This window comes from Cladophialophora psammophila (genome assembly GCF_000585535.1).
Source record: "Cladophialophora psammophila CBS 110553 chromosome Unknown aczJe-supercont1.6, whole genome shotgun sequence".
In the NCBI taxonomy this organism is placed as follows: Eukaryota; Fungi; Ascomycota; class Eurotiomycetes; order Chaetothyriales; family Herpotrichiellaceae; genus Cladophialophora; species Cladophialophora psammophila.
Genome location: NW_006912927.1, coordinates 916497 through 933720, shown reverse-complemented (window position 1 = coordinate 933720; position 17224 = coordinate 916497). Strand labels below are relative to the sequence as shown.

The 17224-nt window shown below is 51.4% G+C and overlaps 5 protein-coding genes across 5 annotated transcripts in view; 2 read left to right on the top strand and 3 right to left on the bottom strand.

The window, feature by feature from the left end:
- Positions 1-111: 111 nt before the first annotated feature.
- On the bottom strand, positions 112-4077 carry A1O5_04664 (myosin heavy chain; the record flags this gene model as incomplete). Its single annotated transcript, XM_007745268.1, has 1 exon — positions 112-4077. One exon carries the CDS (start codon positions 4075-4077, stop codon positions 112-114), a length of 3966 nt encoding a protein of 1321 aa, XP_007743458.1.
- Positions 4078-5067: 990 nt separating this feature from the next.
- On the top strand, positions 5068-9409 carry A1O5_04663 (uncharacterized protein; the record flags this gene model as incomplete). Its single annotated transcript, XM_007745267.1, has 4 exons — positions 5068-5554; positions 5601-5768; positions 5818-9021; positions 9138-9409. The coding sequence occupies 4 exons, from the start codon at positions 5068-5070 to the stop codon at positions 9407-9409; spliced, it is 4131 nt and encodes a 1376-aa protein (XP_007743457.1).
- A 718-nt stretch (positions 9410-10127) lies between these two features.
- On the bottom strand, positions 10128-13142 carry A1O5_04662 (minichromosome maintenance protein 6; the record flags this gene model as incomplete). Its single annotated transcript, XM_007745266.1, has 2 exons — positions 10128-10274; positions 10380-13142. 2 exons carry the CDS (start codon positions 13140-13142, stop codon positions 10128-10130), a joined length of 2910 nt encoding a protein of 969 aa, XP_007743456.1.
- An 836-nt stretch (positions 13143-13978) lies between these two features.
- Positions 13979-15370, bottom strand: A1O5_04661 (succinate-semialdehyde dehydrogenase (NADP+); the record flags this gene model as incomplete). Its single annotated transcript, XM_007745265.1, has 1 exon — positions 13979-15370. The coding sequence occupies one exon, from the start codon at positions 15368-15370 to the stop codon at positions 13979-13981; it is 1392 nt and encodes a 463-aa protein (XP_007743455.1).
- A 929-nt stretch (positions 15371-16299) lies between these two features.
- Positions 16300-17224, top strand: part of A1O5_04660 (uncharacterized protein) — a gene marked incomplete at both ends in the record, with an annotated part of 1320 nt that continues 395 nt past the window's right edge. Inside the window, one exon of the mRNA XM_007745264.1 lies at positions 16300-17184. Within this exon, the coding sequence (XP_007743454.1) occupies positions 16300-17184 (885 nt within the window). The remainder of the gene's footprint in view (positions 17185-17224) is intronic.

Below are 17224 nucleotides of genomic sequence, written 5' to 3'. Positions count from 1 at the left end.
TTCGCCAACACATTAAACGATTCATGCCCGGACCCTCCGAGAGCCTTTCTGGAAGCTGCCGTCTTCATCTCATTTCCACGTCCCATGCGTTAACATCGCTCGCTTCTCCCCTCATGAGAAATTCTGCGAGAAGAAGGGCATAACTCTCTCCAAACACTTCTTAACCTCGGCTGCCTCTCTCTCCATCCTCGTCCGCTGCTCTCGCATCTGTTCTATCTGCGCCATCACCTCCCTCTTCTCCACCGCCAAATCCTCATGTCCTCCTCTCAATCTATCATTTTCTTTTCGCAGACTCGATTTTTCGCGCTCGTGTCGTTCCACATCTGCCATGAGTGCTGTTAATTCCCCTTCTTTGCGGCGCAGTGATTCTTCATGCTTCGAGGAATCAAGGGACATAGTGGTGAGTTGATTCCTCAGCTCCTCGTTCTGGCCCTGGACTTCTCGAAGCAGCCTCTTCGTGGTGGTCAATTCGCCCGTGGTTTGCGACAGTTTAGTCTCGGCGTCCTTGTCAATTTTGGACAGAGCGGTTTCGAGCTCTTGCAGTTTGCGCTCTTTGGAACTCAGTTCATTCCGCAACGACCGGATTTGCACGTCAAAGTCCTCTGCTTGTCTTCTGTTCTCTTCTGCCCGGAGGCATTCAGTGCGATGAAGTTTCTTCTCCATTTCTTCTGTTGTTTTGTCTCTCTGAGAGAGTTGGCTTTTCAGCAAACGTAGCTCCTGCTCAAGACCTTCTGTCGCCCTGTCGCGTTGTGAGAGTTGACTTTTCAGAGATCGAAGTTCCTGTTCAAGACTCGAAGTGCGAGTCTCCCTGTCCTTCTCAGCTTGCTGCAGATTTGTCTCCAGTTCAGATATCTTGCGGTCTTTCACGCTTAGGTTACTTCGCAATGAACGGAGCTCCTGACTGATGGTTTCTAGCCGGTCATCGTTCTGTGTATGCGACCTTTCCACACTTTCCAGCTCGTCTTCTAGTTTGTCGATCTGTCTTTGAAGCTCTTTTTTCTCCGCTTCCAGTCTCGTTATGATCTGGCCAGCCTGCAGAACTTGTTCTCGACGAGTGGCTAGCTCTTCTTCAGTCTTCTTTTTGGAATCCAATGCCTCATCTAATTGGTCTTCCAGTGTCTCTTGCTCAGCAATGGCCTCGGCCAGCTTCTCACTCAGCTCGTTTTCACGGTATTGTAATCGTTTGAAGATCTCCTCTTTATCCAAAGCTAGCGCTCGTTCTGAATCCAAGGTCTGTTGGATTCGGTGGGCTTCAATTTCTGCACGCCTTCGTTCGTCTTCAACGCGTTGTCGCTCTGCTGCGTCTTGCCTCGCCTTCGCTTGCAATTGTTCGATTTTCTCGTCTCGCTTCTTGACTTCACTTGCGGTTCGGGTCGCTCCAAGTAGCGGTTTCATGCGAACAAAGAGCCGCCACCATGGATTGGCCTGGAGATCAAGGTATACGTTGAGATTCCGTTGAATGACCCTCGTGGCTTCTGCGCGATAGAGTTGTTTAAAAGCCACCCGCCGTTGCATAAAGCCTCGAGCAACAGACTGAAATCTGGACATGATCTCCCGGATGAGACTGTCGCGTTGCTCTTCCAAGTCGGCCAGGACTCCTGCACGGAAAAAGACCTTTGTGAGGCCGACACGATAGTTGGACTGATCCATCTTGAGTCGATCAAGCATGATCTTTGCCACCTCCTGGCCTCCTAGATAGCCTTTTGGCATATTCTCGCACAAAACCTCGTATCTTGAGCGGAATTCTGCAAAGGTCAAACGATTGGGGAAACCGGTACGTGCTATCCGGATACCCTCGAGCACGCCATTACATCTCAACTGGTCCAGAACCAGTGGCGCAACGAACTGTTTGGGCTTTTTCTTGTGGTTGGGCAGAATGCAGCGGACGAAATGGGGTTGGGTTGAGTGCAGTTGTCTCATCAGAATACTCAATTGTTCTTTGTGTCTTTGTGCAACGGTCCGGAACAAGCCTTTCTTGACTCGACTTCGGGGGCTGTACGGTTCATCGACCTCCTCGACACAATCGGAGAACAGGGTGGCAATGTGTTCATCTTTTGACGCAGCAAGAAGCCGGGTCAGGTTGTCGTTCAAAGGGTCTTTATTCTTCTCCAACCAACCTTCAGTTGAGTACTCAACTTCTGCGGCGTAATGTGTGAGGATAAACCCCTGCCTAGTGCGGGCAGGGGCGTATTTTGGAGTCTTGTTCTCCCACAAGGAATTGAGCTTCTCGGTGAATGATTTGTCCGTAGCCTTGGGCATTACTGAATCTTCGTCGAGGCAAGAGAAGATTCCGATTGGGTTGGGAAGCTCGATCAGATCGATTGTCGGCTGTAGATCTTTGCCAAAGTCAATGAATTGCCATTCAATTTGCTCACGAGCATATTCTTCTTGTTCCAGAACAAACATATAGTGGTTGAAGAATTGTTGGAGCTTCTCATTGGTGTAGTTGATGCAGAGTTGCTCGAAGCTATTCGTCTCGAAAATTTCGAAACCAGCCAGGTCAAGCACTCCGATAAAGTGACTGTCGTCGCTGCTGACGCCTCCTCGGTCCAGTTGATTGTTGATTTTCGATACTAGATCTCCAAAGCCACGCTCATAAATGCCTTTTGCCAAAGCATCAAGAGCAAGACGTACTTGTTCGGGTGTTTGGGCTTTCTCCACCCATTCCCGCCCGGCTTTGACTTTCGGATGGAGAAGGCCTTTCACAAACGGGTCCGATTGGACACCCAGTAATCGGCAGGCCTTGTCCACCGACGTTCGAGCTTCTGGAGTGAGCGAAGCTTGGTCTGCTGCTCTGCTTTCTTGCCGGACTCCCACATTACCAAGGTGCAAAATAGCTGCAATGGTTCTGAAGATGGCTATTTGCTCTTTTTCGGAGAAATTCATGATGTGGAATGCCTCAATCAACGTGTTCCACTCATCGCGATCGGACACACCGCCAATGGTGTCGTTGCCTGCTCGCGTATATGTGAAGTCCTCCACGTCCATGCCTGAAATCAGTAATGCATCTCTCATTCGTTGGTCAGCACCTGCCAGCAGTTGGTAGAAGACATGGTAGCTTCGTTCCTGTTGACTGATTTTGACCACTCGTGACTTTTCGAGAAGATACCAATCTATGAAGGCGCCCGCAATCTGCCCCGACCGAGTGAATTGGATGCGAATGAATTTACCGAACCTTGAGGAATTGTTATTCCTGACTGTCTGGGCATTACCAAAGGATTCGAGAATTGGATTGGCACGGAGGATTTGCTGAGAGAGATTGGAGAGTTGTTTCCCGGGCGTCCTCCCTGTCAGTGGTGTGTCCAGATCTGATGTGGCAACCGCAGCGAGGTATTGGATAACCTTCTTTGTATTCTCGGTTTTCCCTGCTCCAGACTCTCCAGTCACCAATATGCTTTGATTCTCTCCCTCTTCAACCAAGCGACGGAAGGCGGCATCTGAGACGGCGAAGATATGTGGCCGAGTGTCTTCTCGGGCTTGGCCCTTGTACATGCGAACATAGTCGTTACCGTAAATAGGCAAGGGACAGTAAGGATTGATGGTCACCAAGAATAGGCCGGAATAGGTGTAGATGAGATCGGCCTGATACCGGGTGTAAAGGTTGTGAATGACTGAAGCTTCGTTGAGATGGGTGAGCTCTGCCATGTCGTCGGCCTTGTCAAATTTTGCTGGGTTGACCTTATCCACCTCGTCGACATCGGCTTCTGTTGATGAGCCATTGGCAAATTGTACAAGAACCTTGTTTCCAGGGAGGTCCTCTGTTATCCAGCCACGAACGAATGCCTTTTCGGGATCTTTAACCCACACGTAGCGCTTTCCGGAAAAGTCATTCTCGCCTTCAATGGCTGAGATTCTGTCTTCGCTTTTGCGCATTTCCTCGGACTTGATGAACTTGGGAGCAAAGGTGCTGGACGTGCTTGCCTGTCGCTGGAGAGAATGTGTGCGGAGGTGGGAGGGAACAGCGCTGAAGGTTGCCGTGGGCGAGTACGATTGTTGACGCTCATGTCTGGATGTTGACGTTGGCGCAGGCGTTGGAGAGGCGAATAAGAGAGACTTGCTGAAGCTTGAAGGAGACATCGGTGAGGGCACAGAGACGTCGGAATGAACTGATCTGGTGAAAGGGCGTTGAGAATGGCTGTGGAAGGGCGAGATGTCTGGGCTGCGGTCGTGGAGCAGCATCATGCCGCCAGAGACAAAGGATGATTTGCCCTCCCCATGCGACGGGGCATTACAATCTCAAAATGCTAGTGACGTTGACGGTGTCCAGGTTGTCAATGTGGGATTGAGGGCTGCTGATTGTTGTAGCCTTGTCTTGACCCCAAGATTGGATGACGATGTTTTGTTTGTACTTCTAGTTTGGGGAAGGCGTCTCTTTGCAGGGCAACAGCAGTCACGTGCGGACACTCCATCCCGGCTAGGCGCAAGTGGGCGGTTGAGTACGGTGGGCGATAAGAACCGGATGGAATATATACCTCTCGTGGGCAAATAGACCGCCGGAGACCGGATGCCAAGTCAGTCGGGTACCGAGTATTCTGAACAAAATGGAAAGACGACTTCTGCACTTCGACCAACTTCGTGTCTGTAAAAGATGAAACTGTCAACCACCACAACCTTCAGCACGACGAGCACCGCTTCAGCGACAATCTCTACTCCCAGGGATACATTAGGGGCGTGATTGATCCACGTGAAGAAGTCGACCGGCATTGTGACACAGCAGTAAGAAGGTCGCCGCCCTCTGTCGTCGCGCGTGTCGAGGATTGATTTCGCGAGCTGTCTCAGTGATGATGATGAGCGGTTTGTGTGGATCTGTGCAAGCGCGCCTTTGTGGGATCATCAGGTTCTGTCGATGACATCGCCCATCTTGGTTTGATTCCTGCCGAATCGCAGTCGCCGCGCTGCTGAACTGTGGCAATGGCGCACCCCTACTCTTCCAACTCGTTGTACGCAGGCACACCATCATACGCACCTCAACAGCCATACTATCCGTCTTTTCCATCTAATGGACTGCAGCAGCCGATAAATACCCCTCCAGGCATCCCTCAGCAGCTTGCGCCACCACAGGGACAAATGCAGACGCATCCTTCCTACCACCAGCAGCCCTCGCCTGCTACAAATGGCCCACGATTCGATGCCAATTCTCAGATTCGTCCTCCTGCGCCTCCCTTTCATCCGTTTCCTCCTACTACCACTTTCAATTCCGATTTCTTCAAGCAGTTTGCAAGTGCGGGTTTCCCGCCTCCACCCCCTCCAAACTTCCCTCCAGTGCCAATACCCGGTGCTGCGTATCCGCAGCTGCCTGGTCCCGTGAATACCTCCGCCTCCTCGCCCTATCCTCAACATCTTGCAACCGGAGCGCCAGTATTTGGTGCAGGCTTTAATCCCAGTGAACAGCCACGCCAGCATGCAGGAGATCAATTCATGGGCCTGCAACCGGGCTCACGAGGTGGACTGGATGTGCAGACAGATACCCAGGCGTATGGTGCAGCAATGGCTGTCCAGAGTGGAATCTCACACACTGTACATCCCCCTCTTAAAACGAGAGATCTTGACAAGGGTAAGTATGCCGCTTATAATCTGGTCTTCCTCTAATCAGGTCACAGACCAGACTGTCCCGTCTTTTGGCTCGAGATCAGATGTCGATATGCTGTTTGCGAGTGCTCAGAGGCAGGCTGTGCTAGGGCCGCCTGAACAGCCTATGACCGCTTCGCAAATCATAGATGCGAATAGCACCACCGACCTTGACCTAGCAGCTGATGGGAACGTTTCGCGTGAGTTTTGAGCTCTACTACCCCTAGACTAGGCTAATTCATCGTCAAGCATACGATCCTACTCGTCCCGCCGCGATTAACGACCGAGCACCAGGCGGCTTTACGTCCTCCAGCAAACCCCCGAAAAGCGCCAATCTCAAGCCGGTTGAGAGAACCTACGATAATAAGTCCCTCGTTGAGCTCCGACAGCTTGCAAAGGGCGCAGTTTTATCTCTGGTGCCCCACAAAATCCTCTTCGTTGATTTGGTAAAAGAAGGCGTGAATCCACAAATCTTGCAGGAATTGTATGAAGAGCTTGGCCTAAGGATCGAAGTTGGTCCATCGAAACCTCGCGATGAGTCCCAGGCTGAGCGATCTCATCTCGTTGATGGCACCGTTCCCCCGACAGCCTCGCATATGCCGAAGGTGGAAACGCAAGAGCATCCACCGACGGAAGCCATGGCGCAAGCAATTCCGGAAACCTCCAAAGTCGCACTCTCTTCTGCTCCCCTCGTTCCAAGCATGATCAGTGAGGCCGTAGCGCCACCAGCCGTCCTGGATGTGAGGAATCAACAGTCAGCGCCAAGTCCCAGTCTGGAACGGAAGGATCGCATTGCCCAATTGCTTGCTGCAAAGACAGGCCGTCCGACACCTAACCCGCCTTCGGCCGCTCTGTCCCAGCCAGAAGGACCTAGAATGGCTGCTTCGGCCACAGCATCTGCGCAATTGGCTGGCGTTGGGGCGCCGTCTTCTAGTCCACAGACAGGGCCGGTCCAGCTGCCAGAATCCGTCGCGGCTCCACAAGAAGCAATCGGAACAAAACCGAAGGCTCAGACCGAATTGGTAAAACAGAAAATGGAACAGCTGAAGCGTGAAGCGCAGGCAAAGACAGGTGCCGGTGCACCGGAAATCCCCTCGGCAGAGCCAGCGACTTCCAATAGCGACACCAGTGCTGATATTTCAAGAATGATTCCTCATTCTGGAAGTGCCATGCTTTCGTCATCGAACAGACCTTCCTCTTTTGCGAGCCAACCCACAATGCCACCATCCCTGATTCCGGGATTGTTCATGACGTCGACGGAATCATCTGGTTTTGATGAAGCTGCGAGACCAGTGAAGGAGGCACCAACGAGCTCCGAAGGGGGCGGTAGACAAGTGAATGCCGCTGTTGAAAATGAGCCCCCTGTTGGCCCACAAAATCTTCATTTTCCGTCGTCGTCCACTGTCCCGACGAAACGCCCCTCTGACTCTGATTCAGCTGCAATAGACATACCCCTTCCCAAGAAGCCGAATACGCAACAAAATCTACAGTATGATTCATCCCTACTTCTTCCAGATAACGAGGCCGACTACCAGTCAGAAGGCGAAATCGTCGAAGAACGGGAGAGCGATGCTATGGCGCTGGGGTCGGATTCAGAACAAGATATCCAAGAAAACTATATACCACCTGCTTCAATGTCGACAACTGCCACGTCAATCTTCAATAAGCCAACGTCCATCAACCAGGCTCCGACAACAACCCTACGGACAGCCTCAGCCAATGAACCAGGAAAGGACGAGTTGTATCGTGCCAAACAAACGGAGATCGAAGCCCTCCGTCGGAAGATCGCGGACTTGGAGCAACGGAACAAGTTGAAACGAACCAGAAGTCAGATCGAATCTCCGTCATCATCGAACCCTCCAACGCCCGCGGTAACTAGAGAAGACCAATCATTAGCCAGTTCGCCTCTTCCACATACCATTGATCTGCCAGGCGTCGCCCGACCTTCGACTCAGCGACAGCCTTCGGGTCCTTCTGTGATCTCCAAGCTAACTCCTGCGCAACTTCAAGAACGCGAGGCCGTATTGAAACAAACACTCCTAAGACAGCGTGCTCAAAGGCAGCAAGTATTACAAGAAGGCTTGCCTGACCTGAACGCGAAAGTGAAAAAGACTGAGACCCGCCTTGAGGATTCGCGCAAGGAGCTCGCACAAGTCCGGGGTCAATTGCAAAATATGCGCATCGAAGTCGACCGCTTAGGGTTGCAGGAGAAGAGACTAGTCGAGGAAATCGCCCAGTTCGAAGAACAACTGCAAGAAGGCCGATCCGGCCAGAAACGATATTCCGACGAGCTGCAGCAAATCAAACTTGAAAAGCTTGCCGAAGCTCAAGTAGCACCTACAAAAGAGGATTCGGCCGTCTTCTCAACCTCAACCCAGCCCACAACAAGTACAATTCCTCAGTCATTATCAGGCTTGACCAACGGCCATCTCGACAATCAAGATAGGAATCTGCCAGAACGGCAGAGTTCACTCGGCATACCAGTCGAATCCGTTTCCGCCAACATGACCGCTGGTGAAGAAGTTGATACTGACATGGATGGAAAAAATATTGACGAGTCGCCAAATTCTCTTAGCATTCAGAGTGCTCTGCAAGGGGAGACGGAGCCGGTAGAGCCATGTGAGGCTCTCCACCCCGCGCACCAACTTCAAGCAGATGAGATGGAGATCTCGCCTGAACCAGAAGATTATGTTGAGACTCATGAGCACTTGCCAGCAACTTTGGAGATGACACAGACGTCCGACGAGGCCATGGATGTGGACAATGATAGTAGCGGAAGCGCAAGCATGTCCGGCTCGGATGATGGGGAAGATGAGTACGAGCCTGCAGACGCCGATATTCTACGACCTATGCAACAGTCCGAGGACGAGTCTGAGGAGTATGACCCTGAGACAGCGCCAGTGGAGAGTGTCACGCCGACAACTGTACCGGAAGATGGAGCTCAAGACTTTCACGAGCCCTCTGAGAACGCCGATGCTAGCGAACCTAACACAGAGACCGGGAATTCAATCGACGGAGCGCCAGATGTTTCGGGTGCTACCGAGTCTGACACTTCGTTTGTTGAGGCCGAGGCAGCAGTTAACGGGGTCGGTGCTGTGTCCGAGGTGCCAGCTAACACCAAAGATGACCTCGAGTCCCGTGATCAATTAGCGGACGCTGATACACTGGTCAGACCGCCACCAGGATCAAATCGAGAGACTGAAGTTGTTGCCTTCCTTGACGGTACCTGCCCACTGCCTACGCATTATGTGCCATACAAGACGCCACTTAGCGCCTTTAAGACTTATCGCTTCCACTCCGATTATCCAGAGACAGTCAAGTCTGGCTATCGCTCGTTAACATACAGCAATAACATCGACCCTTCCCGTCCCCTTTGCCCCACCGAACTTTCTGGCGAAGCCTGTACCGACCCGAAGTGCGAGGAGCAGCATTTTGCTCAGATTGGTCTTCCCGGTACGCTGATTCAATGAGGTCTTCCTTTCCGTCCTACCTCTTCTGAGCCTTGAACTGTTACGCTTTTTTCTCCGCCAAAAATTCCCCATGCTGATAAGAGTTTTTTCCCGTTACAGATGACAAGATTCTTGTCCAAATGAGTTCAGCTAGTGACATCAAAGGCAAAGCAACACGGGACGAATTCCATGCTGGGCTGAAGCAGGTGATTGCAGGGTTGAGGGCTGGTGAGGTGAAGGATTTCGAAAAAGTGGCGGAAGCCCTTTCCACATATCGACGGAAATTCTTCGCCGCGAGAGAAGAGAAAGAGGGACAAGAAGACGACGACACACAACAGCAAGACAGACAAGAGCAAAAAGAGGCAAAAGTGCAAGAAGTCGCGGACTCTTAGCAAGCAGTCCTGAAGGCAGGGGGTGGAGAGCGCGTACCGCTTAGGCCGAAGGAACAAGTTGCCTTGCCATACGTGATTCCTCAAAAGAGGCACGGAGGGATTTTTGTGCGAATTGCCGAGAGGCGCAGAGGGCTGGAGAGGGCACGATATTCCGGGAGAGGATGAGATGGCATGTATGAATACACCAGTGGCATGGAGTCTTGGATGAATAGGTGCGCGAGCGTTGGCGAGCTTTGCTTTGATCGGGCGTTCATATAACATGTTGTGTCAAAGTATCATGTATAACAAGAACAAAAAGAGTTAATATCGCTTGCCCCGGTCTTGTTCTTCGCATTGATTCGAGCTAAAGAGACAAGACCATGGTATTACCATTCTTTGCAGCCTGCCTACCGTCTCAGATGCCTTTGCACATTCTTAACACTCATGCACAACTAATTCATTATGTGTCCTGAAGTCCAATCCAATACACCCCAATCAATCCAGTCCGTCGTTCACAACGTTGTACCTCTCTAGATTGCATGTTCCACTTGCCTCTGTTACCCCCTGGCTCCTCCAACCCATGATAGATATTTCATTCAGGCATGGCACATCGTTCCCTCCCGACCCTCACTCAACATTGGAGAGTAGCCTGGGGATCCCGTCCACAACAGGGCAGACAACACACTGTTCCCCCTGATCCCAGCGGACAATTTCGTTTGTGAAATGCTGTGGGTTGGGTTCATTCATCGTCGAAGATCCCACAATTCGGGTGCAGAGCATAAGTTAATCGCTGGTTCTGATTTGTAGTCGAAGACTCTCCGGCGCCAGCGCCATCTTCGTCTCCTTCAATAAGGCCCTCTCCGCGAATTGCGATGATGATGTTATCCTATGGGTCAAAAAGTCAGTCATGAGTTTAAAGCGTGGAACGATAGGCTCCCCCAACCAAGAGGCATTGACGCTAGTAGGAAGTTCCAAAGGAAGCCATGCGTACCTTTACCATCTTCTTCAACACCTTTCTCGCCAGGCCCTTCTCGCGCTCCACGTCTTCCTCACTTCCCAATTGGTCTTCAATCTGCTCCAAATACCACAATAACAAAGCGTCGCGTTCAGGGCCCTCGCCAGTGCGATCTTCCTCGTCTCGTATGCGTGTCGCCAGCATGGTTTGGATGGTGTTGTACTTTTCGAATGTGATTTTGGTGGTAGGTCGTGTAGCCGGAGCAAGGGTGGCAGATGTCTCGCGATTTCGGGCACTGCTTTCATCTTGATGGTCGTCGTCGCCATCACCCATGGGACTGTCACCGTCCCGTTGCTGCTGTTCATCGTCTTGTCGGTTCTGACTCTCTTCATCATCGTCTTCAACGTTAACATCATCTCTCTCGACGCTGATGATCGATTGACGAAGTAAGTCAAACGCTTCATACACCATCACCTCGGTAATTTCCTCCACACAATTCGCCTTTGCGATCGCCTCGCTTAACCTGATCAGACTCTCCAACTGTCTTACGGTAATCCTGTAGGAGTTCTTTCCAACCACGCCGCCGGTGTCATTCGCTCTCAGCTCTTTGTATCTTTCAACCAAAAGTTTCTTGGCGTCCGGTGTGAACACGGGTTTGAAAGTGCGCGCGAATTTGATGTACCGCTGAAGCTGTTCTGTGGAGAATTCGGGCTGCACGAAATCATCTTTCAACATGTGCAGGTTGACAATATGGTCGGCTAAGTGGCGATCTATAGTCTCATTGCATTCATCAAGAATGATGAAGAAGAGGTCGAAGCGAGACATAATAGGTGCTGACATGTTGATGTTTGCTCTGAGCGTTGTCTTGCGGTTATAGCGACCACCGATAGGGTTTGCGGCAGCCAAAATGCTTGTCCGGGCGTTCAATGTAGCATGAATGCCCGCTTTGGCGATGGAAATGGTCTGCTGTTCCATAGCCTCGTGGATGGCGACCTGGTCGCTCAAGTCCATCTTATCGAACTCGTCGATACAGCAGGTTCCAGAGTCGGAGAGCATGAGGGCACCTGCTTCAATGGTATATTCGCCCGTTTCTTCGTCTTTAACTACCGCGGCCGTTAGGCCTGCTGCAGTAGATGCTTTCCCTGAGGTGTAGACTGCTCGAGGGAGAAACGATGCAATGTATTTGAGGAACTGAGATTTGGATGTTGATGGGTCGCCGACGATACAGATGTTAATATCGCCTCGGAGCGGCATTCCTTCAGGTGTCATCTTCGAAACACCTCCCAAGAGTTGCAATAGGAGACCTTTCTTCACTATTTCATGGCCGTAAACCATGGGCGCGAGACTCTGAACAAGTCTGCTGTAGATTTTGTCGGAATGAACCATATATTTCAAATCATCGATCTCAGCTTGTGTAAGAGTTTCCAAATATGCCTCCTGAGCCTTTGCGCCATTGTCATATTGATCAAATAGATCGGTTTGGTGTAGGGAATTCAGGATATTGGTCGATTGGCCGTTCAACTGACTTGTTGATTGACCGGGAGTAGTGGTATCCGGGCACGCGAAGCCTGCCATAAATGCCATCCGGTAAGTCAGATCTCGAACCCCTAGAGCTTTCAAGCCCGAGACTCCCGCACCACCAGCATCGGCTCCCCGGAAATTTCGATTATCCTTTGATGCCTCTGGCTTTACACCTGGAATTCCCAGTTGAGAGACATCTGGCACAACAATCAGGGTGCCTGTGAAGATACACTTCTCACCAGGCTTCGTCCGCTCGACTTGTTCTCCCCGAAGGATGACATCAATTGTGCGTGGCATGCTCCCTGTGGGGATTTCAGCACTGTTCTCCTGAATTCGACATTTCTGCCAATCCACGAATGTGCTGTTTCGGATGTCCAAACGCCATGCCACTTTGTTACCACAAGTGAGATTGGGACACACTGTGGGTTCTGTATATTTGAATGTCTGTTCAACATTTGGAACTGTAGTGTTGCATGCTTCGCAAATGAAGGTTCCGAGGGCCAGCTCGGGACGAACTTCAGAGGTTCTCGTCACAGTACCCGAAATGGAAAGTAATCTGCCAATTTGATCTGTTCGCAGTTGTCGCACGCGGGACACAAGTGGGAGGTTGTAAAATGCCAGCGCGAAGAGTTTGTCCGTCTGTGGATTGAGTGTCTTGTCACCCTGACTGCTCCCCTCGCTAGTTGCATTGCCTGCAATTGAGGTGCCGGCTTGCGAAGCATTGCTAGTCATCTGACGGTGATCTTTAAAATAGATTGGCTCGTATTTCGCCAAAAGGTTGTGTAGTCCTTTGAGTAAGAATGGATGGAACCGATAGAACTGATTCGCGATTGCATCTGCTAAGATAGGGCCTTCCTTGTAAGACAGCAGGTGGCGGAAATCTACATAAAGTGTAGAGAGTTGAAATTCCCGCAAGCCATGAATCTGATTAATATAGTATTTGTCCGTTCTCAATTCGCTCGAGGGAGGGGCTCCTGATGAGGAAGGCTCTTCGATATGGGACTCGAGGAAATCTTCAAAGGCCTGTTGTACTTTCTCGCCTGCCTTGTCTGTAACCTGTGATACATTTCGATCTAAAGGGTTTCGTGGCCTGCCTCGAGCGGCGCCGACAACTTCATCGTCTGGAAAGACGTCGGGTTCTGAGGGTAGGCCATTGCTCTCGGAGGGCAAGGGGCGTGGTCTTGAGGAGGAAGGGGTGCCATTCTGGAGTCGCCGCGGTGAGGATGGGGTTGCACCAAAGGCGTCTGAATTGAGGATTGAGTCAACTAGAGTCGCCATTGTTGTGATTATGAGGTTTTGTGGTTGCAGAATTGACCTGATAGACTAAGGATGGAAATGCCTCTTACGCAGGGAATTTGGTGAGCCCCTCGGAGACGCGTCAAGCGCGTCAAAGCGCGTTGCGCGTTGCACTTTAATACGGTGGAGCAAACCTGCTTGCTCGTACCATGTGCTCACTGTGATTTTCGGTACCCCGGGTATCGATACGTATCAATACAATACTCGTACTGGTCGGTATTGTATGCATATGGTTAGACGTCTTGGCATTCTTGGCACTTCGACGCTGTACTGGGTATGTCCAAGGTATGTCTTACCCAGTGGTAGCGTGGTGATGATGATAATTAGTACGAAGAAGGAATTTTAAAGACGAAAACGTTGAGGTTTTACACCACGTGACTGTAATTTGTCCCATCATATAAGTAGTCCAATACCATACTAATATTGTGTCGAAAACCACGCCTTCTCGTACTCTGTTGGCGAGGCTGGCCCAGCCTCGCCAACATAGCACATGTCGCACCCTCGTTATCAATTAACACCGACGACAAGTTGTGTCAAATCTACCCGCAGAGTCAATGCCAGTGTGCACTGTCGCTACATGTGGGCTTTACTCACAATGTCGCGCGATACTGTGCGCCGTGACTGTGGAATGTCCGGTATCATGATTTATTCACTCTACGCTGCCCAGGCTAAACAGGACTTCACTGGCACGATATGGTTCTGATGAGAAAAGCGCGACGAATGATTCCCCCAGCGACCGGACATAGGAAGTTGTTACATTGAATTTGCTAATAGCTTCTCCTCAACCTCAAGACCTCTAAAGCAAGGAGCCTTGTGTGTTACAGCCAGTTCTGATGCACCCGGATCAACTTCTTGTTCAAGAACTCCTGAATACCGAGCTCTCCCAGCTCGCGTCCGAATCCAGAATTCTTCACTCCACCGAATGGCACATCTGGGCCGGAATTGACGGCGGAATTTATGAACACCATTCCAGCCTCGATCTCTGCTGCAACTTTCTTGGCGTGCTCCACGTTGCTGGAAAACACCGATGATCCCAGACCAAATGTCGTTGCATTGGCCAGTTCGATGGCCTCTGCCTCGGTGTCAACAACGTACAAGGTCGCCACAGGGCCAAAAGCCTCCTTCAGGAACAACGGGTTCTCTTGAGACACGTTTGTGATGAGCGTGGGCTCTAGGTAGTAGCCTGGACGGTCAATCCGCTTCCCGCCCATGACAATGGTGGCACCGGCGGCTTTTGCCTCGTCAATGAGGCTGACAAGGTCGTCGACAGCCTTCTCGGAGAACAGAGGACCCAAAGTTGTTGCTGGGTCCATTGGGTCACCAGCTTTCATTGCTTCAAACTTTGCCTTGACTCCGTCGAGGAACTGCTGGCCCCGCTCCTTGCCTACCACGACATATCGCTTAATCGAGGCACAAGCTTGGCCCATGCACATCATGCGGCCTGCAGCTGCTACCTCGATGGCTTGATCAAGCGGTGCATCTTCTAATACAACCAGCGGATCGGAACCTCCTAGCTCCAGGACGACCTTCTTGAGATGGCGACCAGCGTTCTCAGCCACTGATGCGCCCGCGCGTTCGCTACCAGTGAGTGTGACACCCCGAACCCGGAAGTCAGCAATGAGTGCGTTGATTTGGGGAATTGAGCAGAACAGGTTAGTGTAGACACCAGCTGGCGCTCCAGCGTCGGCGAACAGTTTCTCGAGGGCGATCGCGCACTGTGGCACGCTTTGTGCGTGTTTGAGCATGACTGTGTTGCCGGCGACGAGCTGAGGACCAGCGACCCGAGCGACCTGGTAGTAAGGGAAATTCCATGGCTCAATGGCTAGGATTACCCCAATTGGCTCGGAGGCGATGACAGCCCCAGCAACGCCAGGTAGGTCAACGGTCCGCAAGAATTGCTCTCCGTTTTTGGCGTAATAATTCAAGATAGCGGCAGAGAACTCGACCTCACCAAGCATGCCGCCGATCGTTTTCCCCATCTCGAGCACGGCGATCTCTGCTAGTTCCTGTTTGCGTTCGCGCATCAGGGCAGCAGCCTTGGCCATGATTTGGCACCGCTCGCCAACGGATCGGCGACGCCAATCTTTCTGATAGACTTCGTGGGCTCTGCCGAGGGCGGCGAAGACCTGTTCATCTGTCGTCGTGGGAAAGGTCTTGACCACTTGCCCATTTGCGGGGTTGACAGTCTGATACAGGGCTTGGTGTGCCATATCTCTGGTCGCCAAGATACCACTTGATGACTTGGTGTGGTAGGTGTAAATGTGTGTTTGTATGCCTTGGAAGGAAGCAGAGGATTGAGTAATTGACTGCGTCGTCTATTGCTGATTTGATGCACTGCGCAGAGCACCTCTCCTACACTCAGCCTTTTATCGCCCTATATATAGTCGTGGGAATGGAACTGATCAACAAAATCCCAAGTGCAAATTCCAGGCGAAGTTGCTTACGGAATATTTCCTCAGATGTGAAAAATCCGAGGCTTTTTGCTCCCGATCAGAGATGTCATGTCAGGCAACACGACGGATGATGCACGGGTATATTGATCGATCTCAACAGGCGCTACAGAGCCATACCTACGGTGCAACAGGAGCCATTCGTCTAATCCTGAGACTCGACCTGAGGACCTCACCAAACGGTTCCGCCGGAAGACTTTCAACATCACCGCGGCGATAGCGGAGGAGATCGCAAAATGGCGGATGTGGCCAATCAACAGAGCCCAAGACCAATGCATTATCTTGCATGGCAACATCAGCTGCGACTTTTCCCGTATTGTGTTTTTGAGCTTCCGCTGTGGCGAGAGCCACAAATTCGATGCCTGATCGGAGATCCTTATACGTTTTGTCGGTCATATGCATGCTTACCCCTGGATGTTTTCCATTTGCCGTAGAGCGAAACTAGTAGCGGCTCTTTGTAAGTAGAGGTAAGAATTTACTATTTTCGAACACCTTAGAATGAGTTCGAGAGTTATTGCCCTAAAGCCGTTTTAATGTTCAAGGAGAATATCCTCGCGTTACAAGGTGCAAGACTCACCAGCTGGCTATGATGCTTGCAGACCTCTCCTATCCTCACCCTGCCATTTTCTGAGAATACCGCCCTTCATATATTTTGCTGGTTGAATCTACCTCGTCACGACGCTGCAAAAATGGTATTAAACAAGGCAATGGTCTTCAGACAAATCCCTGAAGGCCTCCCCGTGGCAGGCAACGACTTGACCATCGAACCTGTTACCGACTACGATGGAAGCTCCCCCGCCCCGGCTGGGGGTGTGTTACTGCAGGCCGAGTATGCGAGTTTTGATCCTTACATGAAAGGGCGCATGCGCCCGGCGCACATCAAATCCAACGCGACAGCATTTGAGCTGAACAAGCCGCTAGTGAACCAATGCATTGCCAGGGTCATCAGATCGAGCCACCCCAGGTATCAGCCCGGAGATCAGGTCATTGGAGAACTGCCCATCCAGCAATACATCTCGCTAAGCGGTGTAGAGCTCGACAAGATCCAGCATCTAGAAAATCCCTTGGGCCTGGAGGACATCCGGGTATTTTTGGGAGCCCTCGGGATGTCGGGACTGACTGCGTATTCGTCCTTCTATGAGATTCGACAGCCCAAGAAACGGGAAACCATCTTCATCAGTGCTGCTAGTGGGTCTGTGGGCAGCATGGTGGGACAACTAGCCAAACGCGAAGGACTCAAGGTGATCGGCAGCGTGGGATCGGACGACAAGCTCGATTTCATCATCAACGAGCTTGGCTTCGACGCAGGGTTCAACTACAAGAAGGAGCGGCCCAGCGATGCCCTGAAACGACTGGCTCCTGATGGCATCGATATCGATTATGAGAACGTCGGCGGCGATAATCTTGAAGCAGCCCTGGACGCGATGAGGGAACATGGACGGGTTATCATCTGCGGCCTGATCTCCGACTACAGCGCGGCGCCTGGGCAGCGATATCCTCTGTACAATTACAGTGTCATTCTGCGAAGGAGACTCACTGTTCGCGGTTTCGTTGTCTTTGATCACGGTTTCGTTGTCTTTGATCACGGTTTCGTTGTCTTTGATCACGGTTTCG